The 12,838-nt window shown below is 38.6% G+C and overlaps 1 protein-coding gene and 1 pseudogene across 2 annotated transcripts in view; one reads left to right on the top strand and one right to left on the bottom strand.

The window, feature by feature from the left end:
* Positions 1–12,838, bottom strand: part of gfpt1 (glutamine--fructose-6-phosphate transaminase 1) — a 44,227-nt gene that overhangs the window by 21,747 nt on the left and 9,642 nt on the right. For both annotated transcript variants that reach the window (XM_067395426.1, XM_067395427.1), the window contains exons 11-14: positions 9,462–9,557; positions 9,002–9,099; positions 7,627–7,747; positions 7,386–7,543 (exon numbers count right to left, since the gene is read on the bottom strand). In XM_067395426.1, coding sequence (XP_067251527.1) covers positions 7,386–7,543; positions 7,627–7,747; positions 9,002–9,099; positions 9,462–9,557 — 473 coding nt within the window. The remainder of the gene's footprint in view (positions 1–7,385; positions 7,544–7,626; positions 7,748–9,001; positions 9,100–9,461; positions 9,558–12,838) is intronic.
* LOC137027444 (5S ribosomal RNA) lies at positions 5,186–5,302 on the top strand (annotated as a pseudogene).

Below are 12,838 nucleotides of genomic sequence, written 5' to 3'. Positions count from 1 at the left end.
GATCCCAAAGCCTCTGTGGTTGTAAATCACTTTAACGGCATTCCTCAATGCATACGTTGTCACATTACATGTCTAACTGTAATCTAGCACTATGCCATCATCTTTCAGAGCATATTAAAGTCACTCTCAGTCAAATATGAAGCACATTTATGAAGCATTCAGGACGTCTGACAACATGCTGTGGCTCACTTAAGGTTCTGTGAGTTCACGCAAGATACTTCCAGTGACGGTAGAGGAGCCATGGACAATACACCCACTCTGACAAATCACTAACACATGAGAGCAGATCCATTGACATTACTGTGTTGCTTATTGTTTGCAGATGCTTTTCATCTGTGAAGGTTCACTACCTGCAGTGACAGAGCTCCTGTGCAAATCTGAGGTTAAGTAGCTTGGTCAAAGGTTTGATAGTAAGTAGGGTTGACAGAATATGATCTTGGTAAGCGGATAGATCTTATTAAACCAGCAACCTTTTTGTCTTTAACCAATTTACCAGAGGCCCAATGCATAGTAATCAAACCCTTCTCACTGCAAACCTGAAGTTATAAATAAAAAAAAAGACAAACTCAACTCAAAATCAGTCATTCTGTTTGCTTCCACTGAAATACTTTGCAGTGGACAGTGGTCTATTACCAACCATTCCATGCAACATTGCAGTCTGCCAGTAATTCTTCACTTTGGTGACTCAAAGGCTGAGAGCCCCATTTGGGACCAAATCATAGTTTAAAAGTTTGTTTCCCCCAGCTGTCTCCAATGCAAACAAACCTGGCTATAATAATAAGGTGTAATACTTAAACTCTTAAATATTAAATAAAAAAGTTTGAAAGTGTTTATCTGTTGTCTGTTCATTCAGGGCAGTGGAAGCTGAAAGCAAGGAAGCATAGAAGTAGCATTGGTCTTTCACAGTGACTACGCATTTTTTTTCCTGGCAGTGCGACTAAATTTGTTAGAGGTCTCAACTGGTGCGACCACCATGATGCTCAACTGATAAGAACTGCCATTTCTGTTGCATATGAGAAACATCAAATAGCAAATGAAAGCAGAATGAAACCATGCCACTCGTTTGCGCTGCGCAGTGTTGACCATTTATCAGTTCTGAGCAGCGCAAGCTCAGAACAGGTACTCGTGGGCTAATCTTTGATCACTTTTGACACTTACTAAACAGTGCTGGGAGATCCAGCGAGAAGCATTCAAATTCAGCGCAGAAACCAGGAGAAACATTGTATATTGAGAAACATTGAGACAAACATTAAGAAAGCTTTTCAATCCAGAAATCGCCAACATTCACCATGGATTTAATGTAGTAACGCTAACAGTAAAGATATTTTGGCAATAGTCAAATAGTTTTTTCATTAGGTTTTGTACATCCTTTGATAGTGAAATTCAAGCACTTTTCAGGGACTTTAAAAGTACTTCAAACATTTTCCAGCACTCCAAAGTTCTGCTCCTAGAAGGCTACCACCCAACAGTTTTGTTTTAACCCTAACCACACACTCCTGAACAAGCTAATCAATGTGTTCAGGATCAATGTTGGAACTGAAGTCTGCAGGGAGGTAGCCTACCAACAGCAGGGTTCTCTAGATGTTTCTAAAAGAGGGGTTCACACTGACAGTGATTTGCTATGACAAAGCGAAGAGATACCACAAGAGACAACCGTTTAGGCAATGACAAAAGCTAAGCACAGTAACTTGAGCAACATGAGCAGTGGTGTAAAGTGGGACTACCAATGTTCGAGGGTATCTGTTGCCTGGAAAACAGATGACTGCAAAGAAGTTTGACCGGCAGCTTAACATTACATTAAGGATGTTTTGGTCAAAAGAGTGAAAAAAGAACTGCCGTCAGCTAGAAACTCCCATTTCTCAATCAGAAGAGAGTTATCTTCTCCCCCAACTTAAACTTCCTAATTTTGCAGTTGCAATCCAAATTATTACAGCTGAATTCTGGAAACCCAGGAGCTCAACACTCCAAGTTGTTGTGGGTGTGGGTTTAGAGGTTCCCCCTGAGGGACTGCTCCGGTGCTGTGTACTGGGAGGATAGAGAGCGACTGTCTGCATCTGTGGAGCAATACAACAATTCTCAAAGGTCCTAACATTTTAAAAATGTGGTTTAAGGGTAATTTACACAAGCAAGAAGGCCAGATAACTTTTGACTTAAGAGGGCATGATTGTGCATGTTTGGTGGGTGTTATGTAAAAAAACCCCCACCAAAGTCAGACACTTCATGCCCCTGATCTGGAAAAACATGAATCTGGAACCAAAAGGTAGGAGGAGAAAAGAATGGATGGATGAATTTCTACTTCCATTGATGGATAGATGTGAAAGTCAGAGTGTCGTTCTCTTTGTGATGGGAGTTCCAGTTGGGAAACAGCTTCCAGAATGATCATGGTGTTTCTTAATCCCTCCAAAGGGAATTCATTTGAGACTCTTGAGAAATTATTAATGACAATGCACCACAGGAAACAGACCACCATTTTACAGGGCAACAAAAAGTCGCCTTTCCACCATCGGGCCAAACCATTCTCATTGCTTAACCGTTCCATTCCGATCCAGCCCAGCCGGTACAGATATGGTTTCATTTTCCACTGTGAGGCTAATAACAAAGCTCTTTGAAAATCAATCAATACAAATGCATCAGTCGTTGCCTTGGTAATGTAAGAATTTACAGATGATATGAGATGTAAATAGCGACCACTTTATGGAGAACGATCAGATATTTATTTTAATTTTATGAATAACTTGGGTTAACTAGCAGCCAGGCAACAGACAAGTGACCAATCCTGAGTGGCGACGTCACTACATGCATTCTAGCCAACTGTGCTGAGAATTCCGGGCCAAGAATGGTTTGTAATCGTGCCATGCCAAACCAAGCTCAAGTAACTGTTTTCCAGAAATTTTACTCCCTGTCACCACAGAATGGTATTATGAAACCCTGGGAAGAACCTGAGGTGCCTTGCTTAAGGATACAGAGGTGATGGCCCATGGATTACTTCTTTGAATTAGCAACAACCTGATTACCAGGTTTTTACCTTAAATCACAACATGACTGTATGTTTATCATTAACATAACAAAGAATCTTGGATCTACAAAAGTGGGCAACAATGCCAGAATGACCTAAATGAGATTTTGCCGTTAACAGTGCAGGATGAACAAATACTAAGATCATTTTCTTTGGGGTGATATGTAAAAAGGGTCAATTTCGACTTCATACCAACTTTAAGATGACCTAACGAACAATCTTTTATATGATCTCTGCATATGTTCAATGCTATGAGAGTATAAATCTAATTTTTTTTATGGTGTGAAGCGGGGGTTTGTGTTCTTTTACAACTTTGTAACACCTGGTCATTAACAACCTTTGGGAGTTTCTTATATCACAACCTCATCATAATTACTTTTGAAAAACAGGAACAAATAAACCACCGATGAGGGTCTGATACTAAACTGTAGAGTCCTGTGTTTCATTTGAAACCTGGAACATATCTGAAGGAGTCTGTAACATATCGTTTAAACTCATTGAAAAAGGCCTGCCCAGAAAGTGGAACTAAATAACAGTGCAGGATTTTGGCAGATGTCCCATCTCCTCACCCTCATTATTTCACTCATACTTATATGAGCAATTATAATCACCTAATTCAGCCTGCAGGCATCCATGTTTCTATCCTAATGAAGCTCTGTCATAAATCAATTGCAGCTCTCGTCTTTCTTGCGTGACATGTTAGCAGTGAAAAATGACAATATTCTTCCTTTTAAGAAGGGTCAAAGAAAGTAGGGGTAGAGCGGCTAGAGCAGCAAGATTATGAAAAGTGCAGTCTACTATGTAGTCATATTTTTTCTCTCCATATTAATATCTCTTATCCAGCAAAATCCAGCTGGTCTACAGACTCATGATTCCAAAAACATTTTTTTCTTTTCACATATTATTTGTTGTGACTTCATTAGACTTGTATGCAGTTGTCAAAGCAATGGAATAGTGGTTAAAACAAATGCTCACAGACCTATTGAGCTGTAGTGGTCATGAAGGAGACACAGGTTTGAATCTAGAATATGTCATGTAACAATGGTTCAAAATGGCATGGGATGCTCAAATGTTCTAGTTGTCAATTCTTATACATTTCATCACATTCAAATCTGAAGTGTCAACTCAACTATCTCTGTTGAACTAAAGAAAATCTCTCAACTAATATTGTAACCTACATAGGGAGTCAGTAGGTAATTACTATAATATTGAAGGTTAAAAATGACCAATTTATATAGAAACGCTTAAATTATACACAACAAAGTTTTTATAATAATAAAGTAATAATACTAAATTCATAATTACAAGGTTTGGGTACCGTTCACATTTTCAACAATATCGGTACCAGTATTGGTACCTGAAATTGAGTGCCGGTACCCAACGGTACCTTTTTTTCTTTTTTACACACTAGACAAAATAAACTGTTATGTGTGCGCTGTAGTATGCATGAGAATGTATTACAGTGGAGAATTCAAATGCCACGAAAGAGTTTCTCGTGCTTTTCTTCACCACTGCTGTTCAGCTGCGTTCAGACACGTGCCTTGAGTCTATGTTTCCTCAGCAGCACAGTAGCATAAAAGTGTTGTTTAATTTTCCCCACGATGCTGTTAGAGCTGGAGTTTGACTAACACCACATGGAAAATATGACTTGTGACAATGTTTAGTATGTAACAACAGGCAGAGCGCGCATGAGAGCGGTTTCATTATGGAACACCCCGATGAGATCGCAACGCAGACCATAGATCATATACGGACTGGAGTAAGTGCGTTTAAAGTTTTTATAGACATATTGCATATAGCGTTGTCTCAGTTTGCATCTAGTTTTGTGAAATATAACCACACTTCAGAACGTTTAGCATTGCCCTGTGTGTTGTGTTTGAACAAGTTCCTAGGGTGACATTGCATGGTCTCTCTCTCTCTCTCTTACATACCTTACTCTCATGCCCAGATGAATTCTCAGGTACCGAAATTTGGCACCAATTGATTTATTGTGAATCTGTACCAACGTTGTAGTACCAACGTAATTCGCTCGGTGCCCTTTAATTTACAGAGTTTGGTACCCAACCCTAATAATTACATAATTATGTTTGTACTCCAATTCGTTGTACATATATAAATAAATAAATTAAAAAAAAACAAAAAAAACACAAAGCTTATTGTGATTTGGCCGCCAGCAGCCATATCACCCTGTAGCCCAAGACTGGTAGCCCACTGAAGCTAAGCAGGGCTGAGCCTGGTTAGTACCTGGATGGGAGACCTCCTGGGAAAACTAGGTTGCTGCTGGAAGAGGTGTTCGTGAGGCCAGCAGGGGGTGCTCACCCTGTGGTCTGTGTGGGTCCTAACACCCCAGTATAGTGACGGGGACACTATACTGACAAAAAGCACAGTCCTTCGGATGAGACGTTAAACCGAGGTCCTGACTCTCTGTGGTCATTAAAAATCCCAGGATGTTCTTCGAAAAGAGAACAGCATAGACTAATAGATTGATTCTTGGGATTTAAGAATTGATATCGGTTCATAAAAATAAGAAACGAATGAAATGGAGTAATCAATATTTTTTAACCAGTCCTACTGCAGCATATTGGACATGTTTCTTGAAAAGTTTCCCTGGCTATGGGATAAATGCAGGTAATTTAAAGCACATATTGAGGGTTACCATGTGGGCCGTTCACTTGATGATACAAAGTGAATTTTTAAAAGAATCTGTTGTACTGAGCATTGGATGCTAGCAAATTGGTGGAAATAGGTTGGAGAATGGTATGAATTACGAGGAGGTTTGTAGGGGGTCTGACACCCTTAATTAAGTCTTAAAATTACAAAGTGTTAACTGTTAACAGGGTAATTCCTACAGGCTACATATGGAACATTTCAACACCATTTTCAAACAATATTTCAATAACCCAAAAAGTTAGATTACAAGAAAGTCAGAGTGTGCATTTTCAGAAGCTTGCGACTTAGGAGGTAACCATAGAAACTGTGGGCTGCTTGAGCATTAGTATCAGTATTAGATGTGTACAAATATATATGTGTGTGTGTGTGTGTGTGTATGTACACTATATTGCCAAAAGTTTTGGGACGCCTGCCTTTACATGCACATGAACTTTAATGACATCCCATTCTTAATCCATAGGGTTTAATATGGAGTTGGCCCACCCTTTGCAGCTATAACAGCTTCAACTCTTCTGGGAAGGCTTTCCACAAGGTTTAGGAGTGAGTTTATGGGAATTTTTTACCATTCTTCTAGAAGCACATTTTTGAGGTCAGGCAGTGATGTTGATGAGAAGGCCCGGCTCACAGTCTCCGCTCTAATTCATCCCAAAGGTGTTTATCGGGTTGAGTTCAGGACACCAAACTTGCTCATCCATGTCTTTATGGACCTTGCTTTGTGCACTGGTGCGCAGTCATGTTGGAACAGGAAGGGGCCATCCGCAAACTGTTCCCACAAAGTTGGGAGCATGAAATTGTCCAAAATGTCTTGGTATGCTGAAGTATTAAGAGTTCCTTTCATTGGAACTAAGGGGCCAAGCCCAACCCCTGAAAAACACACCATAACCCCCCCTCCACCAAACTTTACACTCGGCACAATGCAGTCAGGCAAGTACCGTTCTCCTGGCAACCGCCAAACCGAGACTCATCCATCGGATTGCCAGACAGGAGTGTGATTCGTCACTCCAGAGAACACGTCTCCACTGCTCTAGAGTCCAGTGGCGGTGTGCTTTACACCACTGCATCTGACGCTTTGCATTGCACTTGGTGATGTAAGGCTTGGATGCAGCTGCTCGGCCATGGAAACCCATTCCATGAAACCCTCTACGCACTGTTCTTGAGCTAATCTGAAGGTCACATGAAGTTTGGAGGTCTGTAGCCATTGACTCTGCAGAAAGTTGGCTTCTGCGCACTGTTTGCCTCAGTATGCACTGACCCCGCTCTGTAATTTTACGTGGCCTACCACTTTGTGGCTGAGTTGCTGTTGTTCCCAATCGCTTCCACTTTGTTATGATACCACTAACAGTTGACCATGGAATATTTACAGAGGAAATTTAATTTACTTATTACACAGGTGGCAACCTATCATGGTACCATGCTTGAATTCACTGAGCTCCTGAGAGCGACCCATTCTTTCACAAATGTTTATAGAAGCAGTCTGCATGCCTAGGTGGATTTTATACACCTGAATTCAATGATTTGGACGGGTGTCCCAATACTTTTGGCAATATAGTGTTATATATATATATATATATATATATACACACACACACACATATACATACATACATACATACATACATACTTTTTCTTTTTTTTTTGATGGCAGATGACAAAAAAAGTACTTGATAAATTAAGAAACGAACAAAAAAGCCGAACCCACCTTGGTGCTAGCCACACCAATTTCTGGGCCAGCATTGATGTGAATGCCACAGTCTGTTTCTCTGGAGATGGAGCTGCCCACAGTGTTGGTGATGCCAACTGTCAGAGCTCCTCTCTCCTTACAGTAGCGCAAAGCCAGCAGGCTGTCTGCCGTCTCTCCTGAACACGCACATCAGAGTTCAGATGTCTGTCTTTTATTATAAACATAATACACAGCTTCACACACAGACACATGAGCTAACCTGACTGACTGATGAAAAAGCACACATCATCTCGGAAGACTGGCGTGTTTCGATCCAGGAAATCACTGGCCAGCTCCACCATGACAGGAAGTTCAGTCAGTTCTTCCAGTACCTGACGTGTCTAAGCAGGAAACAGAGCCAGCAAGAACCAGTTATTATGTGTAATCGGACAACAATAAAATGAAAATAAATGTGAAAAAGACATTTTATTTGACATATATAATTTTCAAAATCATTTTATTGTTTTTACTCTGAAGTCAACTTATGACTTTGTCACAACCTTTAAAAAAAAGTTCATAATAATATTCCATTCTTTTCAGTGAAATTTCGCAAGTAAAAAAGGGTTTATTGTTTGTTGTCAATAATAAAGCAGTGTATAAAATCCCTTTCAAGCCAAGCAGCTTTCCGTTGGCCAACACGGCAAATCTGCGTAACAGACTTGATCCTATCACAAAATCTGAGTGGTGAAATCTTGTGAAATTTCCAGATTATGTGGTTTTCTATTGAAATGACTGGATTTCTCCTGATAAAAATTTATTGAACAATAAATGAGATTTTTTTGTAAATTCCCTACGTGCATCTAAAATGAATAAAAGCAGGTCCAATATTCTGCACTTCCCCATCTTTTAAAAGCAGCTAATTTACATAACATTATACTGTTTTTGCAGTTTAGTGTCAGTATATGATTTTTTTCAAAATGGCAAGGAAAAGTTTGGAAAGTTACAGAAAATGTTGTTTCATAGCACACTGAACTCTGTCATCAACATGTGTTTCATTATCCAGACAATCTTCAGCTGGACTGCATTGTCACCTTGGATTCCAAGTCTCCAATGTGATTGGATTTAAATATTTCAAAATGATTTTTTTTTTTCATATGACTGACAGTAAATAAGATATCTAGTCTATTGCATTTCCCTATTTAGAAACTGTCTCACGCAAGACATGAGTAAAGACTCAGCAAATCACGCACAGAGAAAGGCATATGTTTACTTTACAAATAATTTTTGAGCCAGTAGTGTTCAACAAAGAAATCTAATAAAGACAGATAAAAGGAGAAGGGCTGATTGTTTTAGCACTGTCATGTTAAAAGTCCCGTTGCTGTCAAAATGTATTATGCAAATGACAAAATCCAAATTACAGCGGAAACAGAAAAATTTATCGGGAAATAATACAGAAATAATTTATATTATATTGACATTTCAGCCTTTGGTGATATATTGGTTGCTCACTAATTGAAACTTTTAAAATAAATGTTTTCATGAACGAATCATCATTTACAGCCAGGAATGTGGTGTCACAATGTGTCTTCAGTTCAACCCATACTAATGTCAGGTGTGAAGTGGGCCTGTGTTTGTTTGTTTAATGATGTACATACTGCAACTCCAGCATGGTAACTGGTCCCACAGGCAATCATGATGAGCCTTCGACATCTCTGGATCTCTTTAATGTGGTCTTTCAGCCCTCCCAAGATCACTACACACACAAACACACACACACATTATGAAAATCCAGTAAACAAGTAGAAAATCCAGAAAAAAAAATCTGCAATTTCCAGTAAACCTGCTACTAGTCACTCTACTGAAATCTGTTGCATTGCTCAGGAGTCCAGTTTTATGGACAATGATGCATTAAACTAACAGATCATTCAGTTTTACCAAACTCAACACTCAACTCAAATGTAAAGGAAAACATCTTAGTGTCAGCTGGTAAATGTTTGGAAATGCATATACCGTTCTTGTTAAATCCATGTAATTGTTTCTAAGGAATTGTAAACTCCCTATAAACTTTACCCACATCTGGTCGGGAAATGATTCACTGAGCACAGCTGGTCTCACCTGTGTTGTTCTCAAAATTAACTCTTCCTCTCATGGTGTTGACCACTGACTCTGGCTGCTCAAAGATCTCCTTCTGCATGAAGGAACTGAAGTTTCCTGTTTTTAAAGAGGAACCAGAGTGATGTTAGTAAGTGGTAAAGCTCATTAGAATATCTAAGAATGTTGTGGTGAAGTTCAATATGTTGTGAATTATGTCGTATTTTTGAGGAAATATCATCTGGAACTGTTCTGATCTCAAAGGGCACCCGGGAGGCGTTAAAAGCCACGACTGAAAATTCATTATCATGAATTGTTAATTACAGACAGTCTCATTGATATGATTAAGAGATTTTATCCACTGACGCCGGTCAAAACCAAAGCCCTTCATTTTCTGCTCAATTACAAACTCTTCATTAATTATTTTCTCACAGTATTATTGAGAAACACAGCAAGAATGCCATTCCCCTGAATGTAGGTCATGAGAATTGGCTTTTTTCACAATAAATTTAGGGAGGTGAGGAGAAATGGGGGATGGAGGGATGGAGGAGGAGCAAAAAAGGAAGAGAAATACAAAGCAGTGCACATCTGAAGCAATGCACTTCCCTCTGGTGTCCATAAAGCAAGTTGCACATTTGCTCTCTGATACATGGCAACTCCACAAGCTCAAGAGAACTATAGACTGCTAGTCTCTGCCTCAGTCCTCAATCAATCAGAATGCTCAACTGCAATGTCACTTACAGGAGTCAGGATGCACAGATTTTCATCAGTTCACTTAAAAGATAGAGTGGACCAGACTATATACTGAATCTGAAAGCTGCTTTTTGACATGTAGGTAGCAGTACTCCCTGGCAGGTACTACCTGGATAGAGACATCTAAAGAGGAACCTCAGCAGCATACAACCACAATCTTTTTTTGTGTTTCAGCATTTTTCTAATGACAGCTTTCTAAAACATGCAGTTTGATGCAGGTCAGATGTTATAAATGTTATAAATCTCAGAAAGGTATAAAATGAAGAATTACCACTGTAAAATGTCCTGCACAAGTTGTGCTTGCGAAGGTGTATTGTGTGTATTATATGTAATATATGATGTATTCAGGGCTTGACTAACTTTTTTGCTCACCAGCCACTGGGGCTAGTGGTTTTCCAATGTTACTAGCCACAATTTTACATTGAAACCATGGAGAATAAATGCCATATAGATATTTTTTATATTTTCTTATAATTTTGCAGCAGGTATATTAGGCTGCCGTCACTTTAAGACCTGACACACAGATCCATTATACTGTTACACATGCGTTTTCTTTCTCAACGGTTTATGTTGACTAAAAGGAATAGTTCACCCAAAGATGAAAATTCTGTCATCATCTATTCACCCTCAGGTTGTTCCAAACCTGTATAAATTTCTTTGTTTTTTGTTCAAATTTATTATCAAAAACTATGGTAATCAAATGAATGCATATGAATGTATAAAAGCATTTAATTAAAACAATATATAATAATACCATATTCCTTAAATGTTTTACAGGGGACCTATAATGCAAAATTCACTCTACCATGGTGTAAATGTGTGTTGCAGTGTGTGTACACAACCACTTATAATGATAAAAATCCAGCCACTCCTTTTTTTTAATCCCCATAAATCATAAGCAGTGTCTCAGAACAAGCCATTTGCAGGTTCCTGGCAGTGTGACGTCACATTCACCACAGGCCCCGCCCAAGAATGTTGACAGACACTGCCGTTTTAACATAGAAACCGTCCTGAGCGAGTTCACAGTCCACCATTGCTGCACACTGAAACGGCACATTTTTGCTCACCAACAAAAAGTGGCAATTTTAACATGCTATAAAAATTATCTGTGGGGTATTTTGAGCTAAAACTTCACATACTTCACTTTTACATCTTGTAAAAGGGGGCATAATAGGCCCCATTTAATAAAATGTATTATTATTTATATTGTTATTATGTTTTGTGCAAGAGAAATTCATGTGTGAGAGAAGAGATTTACACTTGTGCATTACTTAGATTTAATCTCATGTTACAACAATGCTCTCTCAACATTTGGTGGTATAATAACGGCATAATCAATTCAACACAATCAATTCAAAGAGCAAGAAAGAGTAGTGCAAAGAGACGAAGGCCTCTGCTAAAAATTTGCAATAATTTACTTCAAAATGACGCAAAGAGAAATTAAGCACCTCCTACAGCTCCTTTACCATTAGCTAAAACAAGAGTTGCTTATGTGCAAAAATGACAAAATGTTCCTGAAATGGGGATTAGTTCATGCAGTGAGAAATGTCCAATTTCAGCTATTCAGTTCATCCAGATGTTCCAAAACAACATGATAGTGGTCCAAAAGGCCAAGTTTTCATATGAAACTGGTGTGTTTCCTGAGGCCATGGTGCAAATCAATGTTTGAGCACATGTGTTTGGTGTGTTACTGTTGCCCTCTTTGACTCTCTCTCTCTCTCTCTCTGATTTACTCCAGTCATTTCTCTCTTTCTCTCTTGTATGGCAAGAGTAAATAAAAAAGCTGTATTAAGAAGTTTGTCCTTAAACATCCTGAAAACATGTTTAACAATTTAATCTTAATGTTGGTCACACAGGGTGTGGTTGGTTCATTTCCAATCATCTTCGCATTTCTCCCATGACAGTTCTATAAATGGAGATAATCACGTATAAAAGCCTATTCGATTTCTAAGAAAACGTCACTCATTCATGTCAGAGTAGCCGCCTCATACTATACAGGGGAAATATGAAAATAAATTCAAATCACGTGTGCATGTCAGTTTCTGATTATTCTCATAATAATGTGCTCATCAGCATAAAGTGTCATCTACACCAAGAACAATAACTTTAACTATAAAGGTTTAATAATCATTCAATTCTAAGAGAATTATGAAGTCCACATCACAATGATAACGACACAAAGGAATAATATCGCTGGAATCACTTTCAGAACCATTTTCTTTCCACTTGATGAATGATAAAAACATTGACAGCCAATCAAAACCCACCCGAATTTGAAGTGCTCGAGCATTTAAAATGGCCGATGGCAAAACTGCAGCATGCGTATAATAAGCACAATATTATCATCTGGAAGCTAATATATGGTGAGAACAGGCCTTATGTCTGATCATATTCTTGCCTGCCAACTGAAGTGACATGTTTGCAGGTTTGGCATATCTGTGGTTTTAATACATGATATTAGCAGTAATAAATTAATGGTTAACTGAACTTAACTGCACAGCACACAGTTTTTGTAGTCCAGAATGTGTCAGTTGTACTAATGACAATAAAATTATTAATAATAATTTAAAACAAATTTTTCCTGAGAAGTGACTTTGCAAACAATCTATAGTGCTTCCTTTGAAAGTTCCTACCTTGGAATTTTATTT

Source organism: Chanodichthys erythropterus, chromosome 9 (assembly GCF_024489055.1).
Source record: "Chanodichthys erythropterus isolate Z2021 chromosome 9, ASM2448905v1, whole genome shotgun sequence".
Taxonomy (NCBI): Eukaryota; Metazoa; Chordata; class Actinopteri; order Cypriniformes; family Xenocyprididae; genus Chanodichthys; species Chanodichthys erythropterus.
Note: the sequence above shows the minus strand (reverse complement) of the source record. Positions and strands in the feature narration are given on the sequence as shown.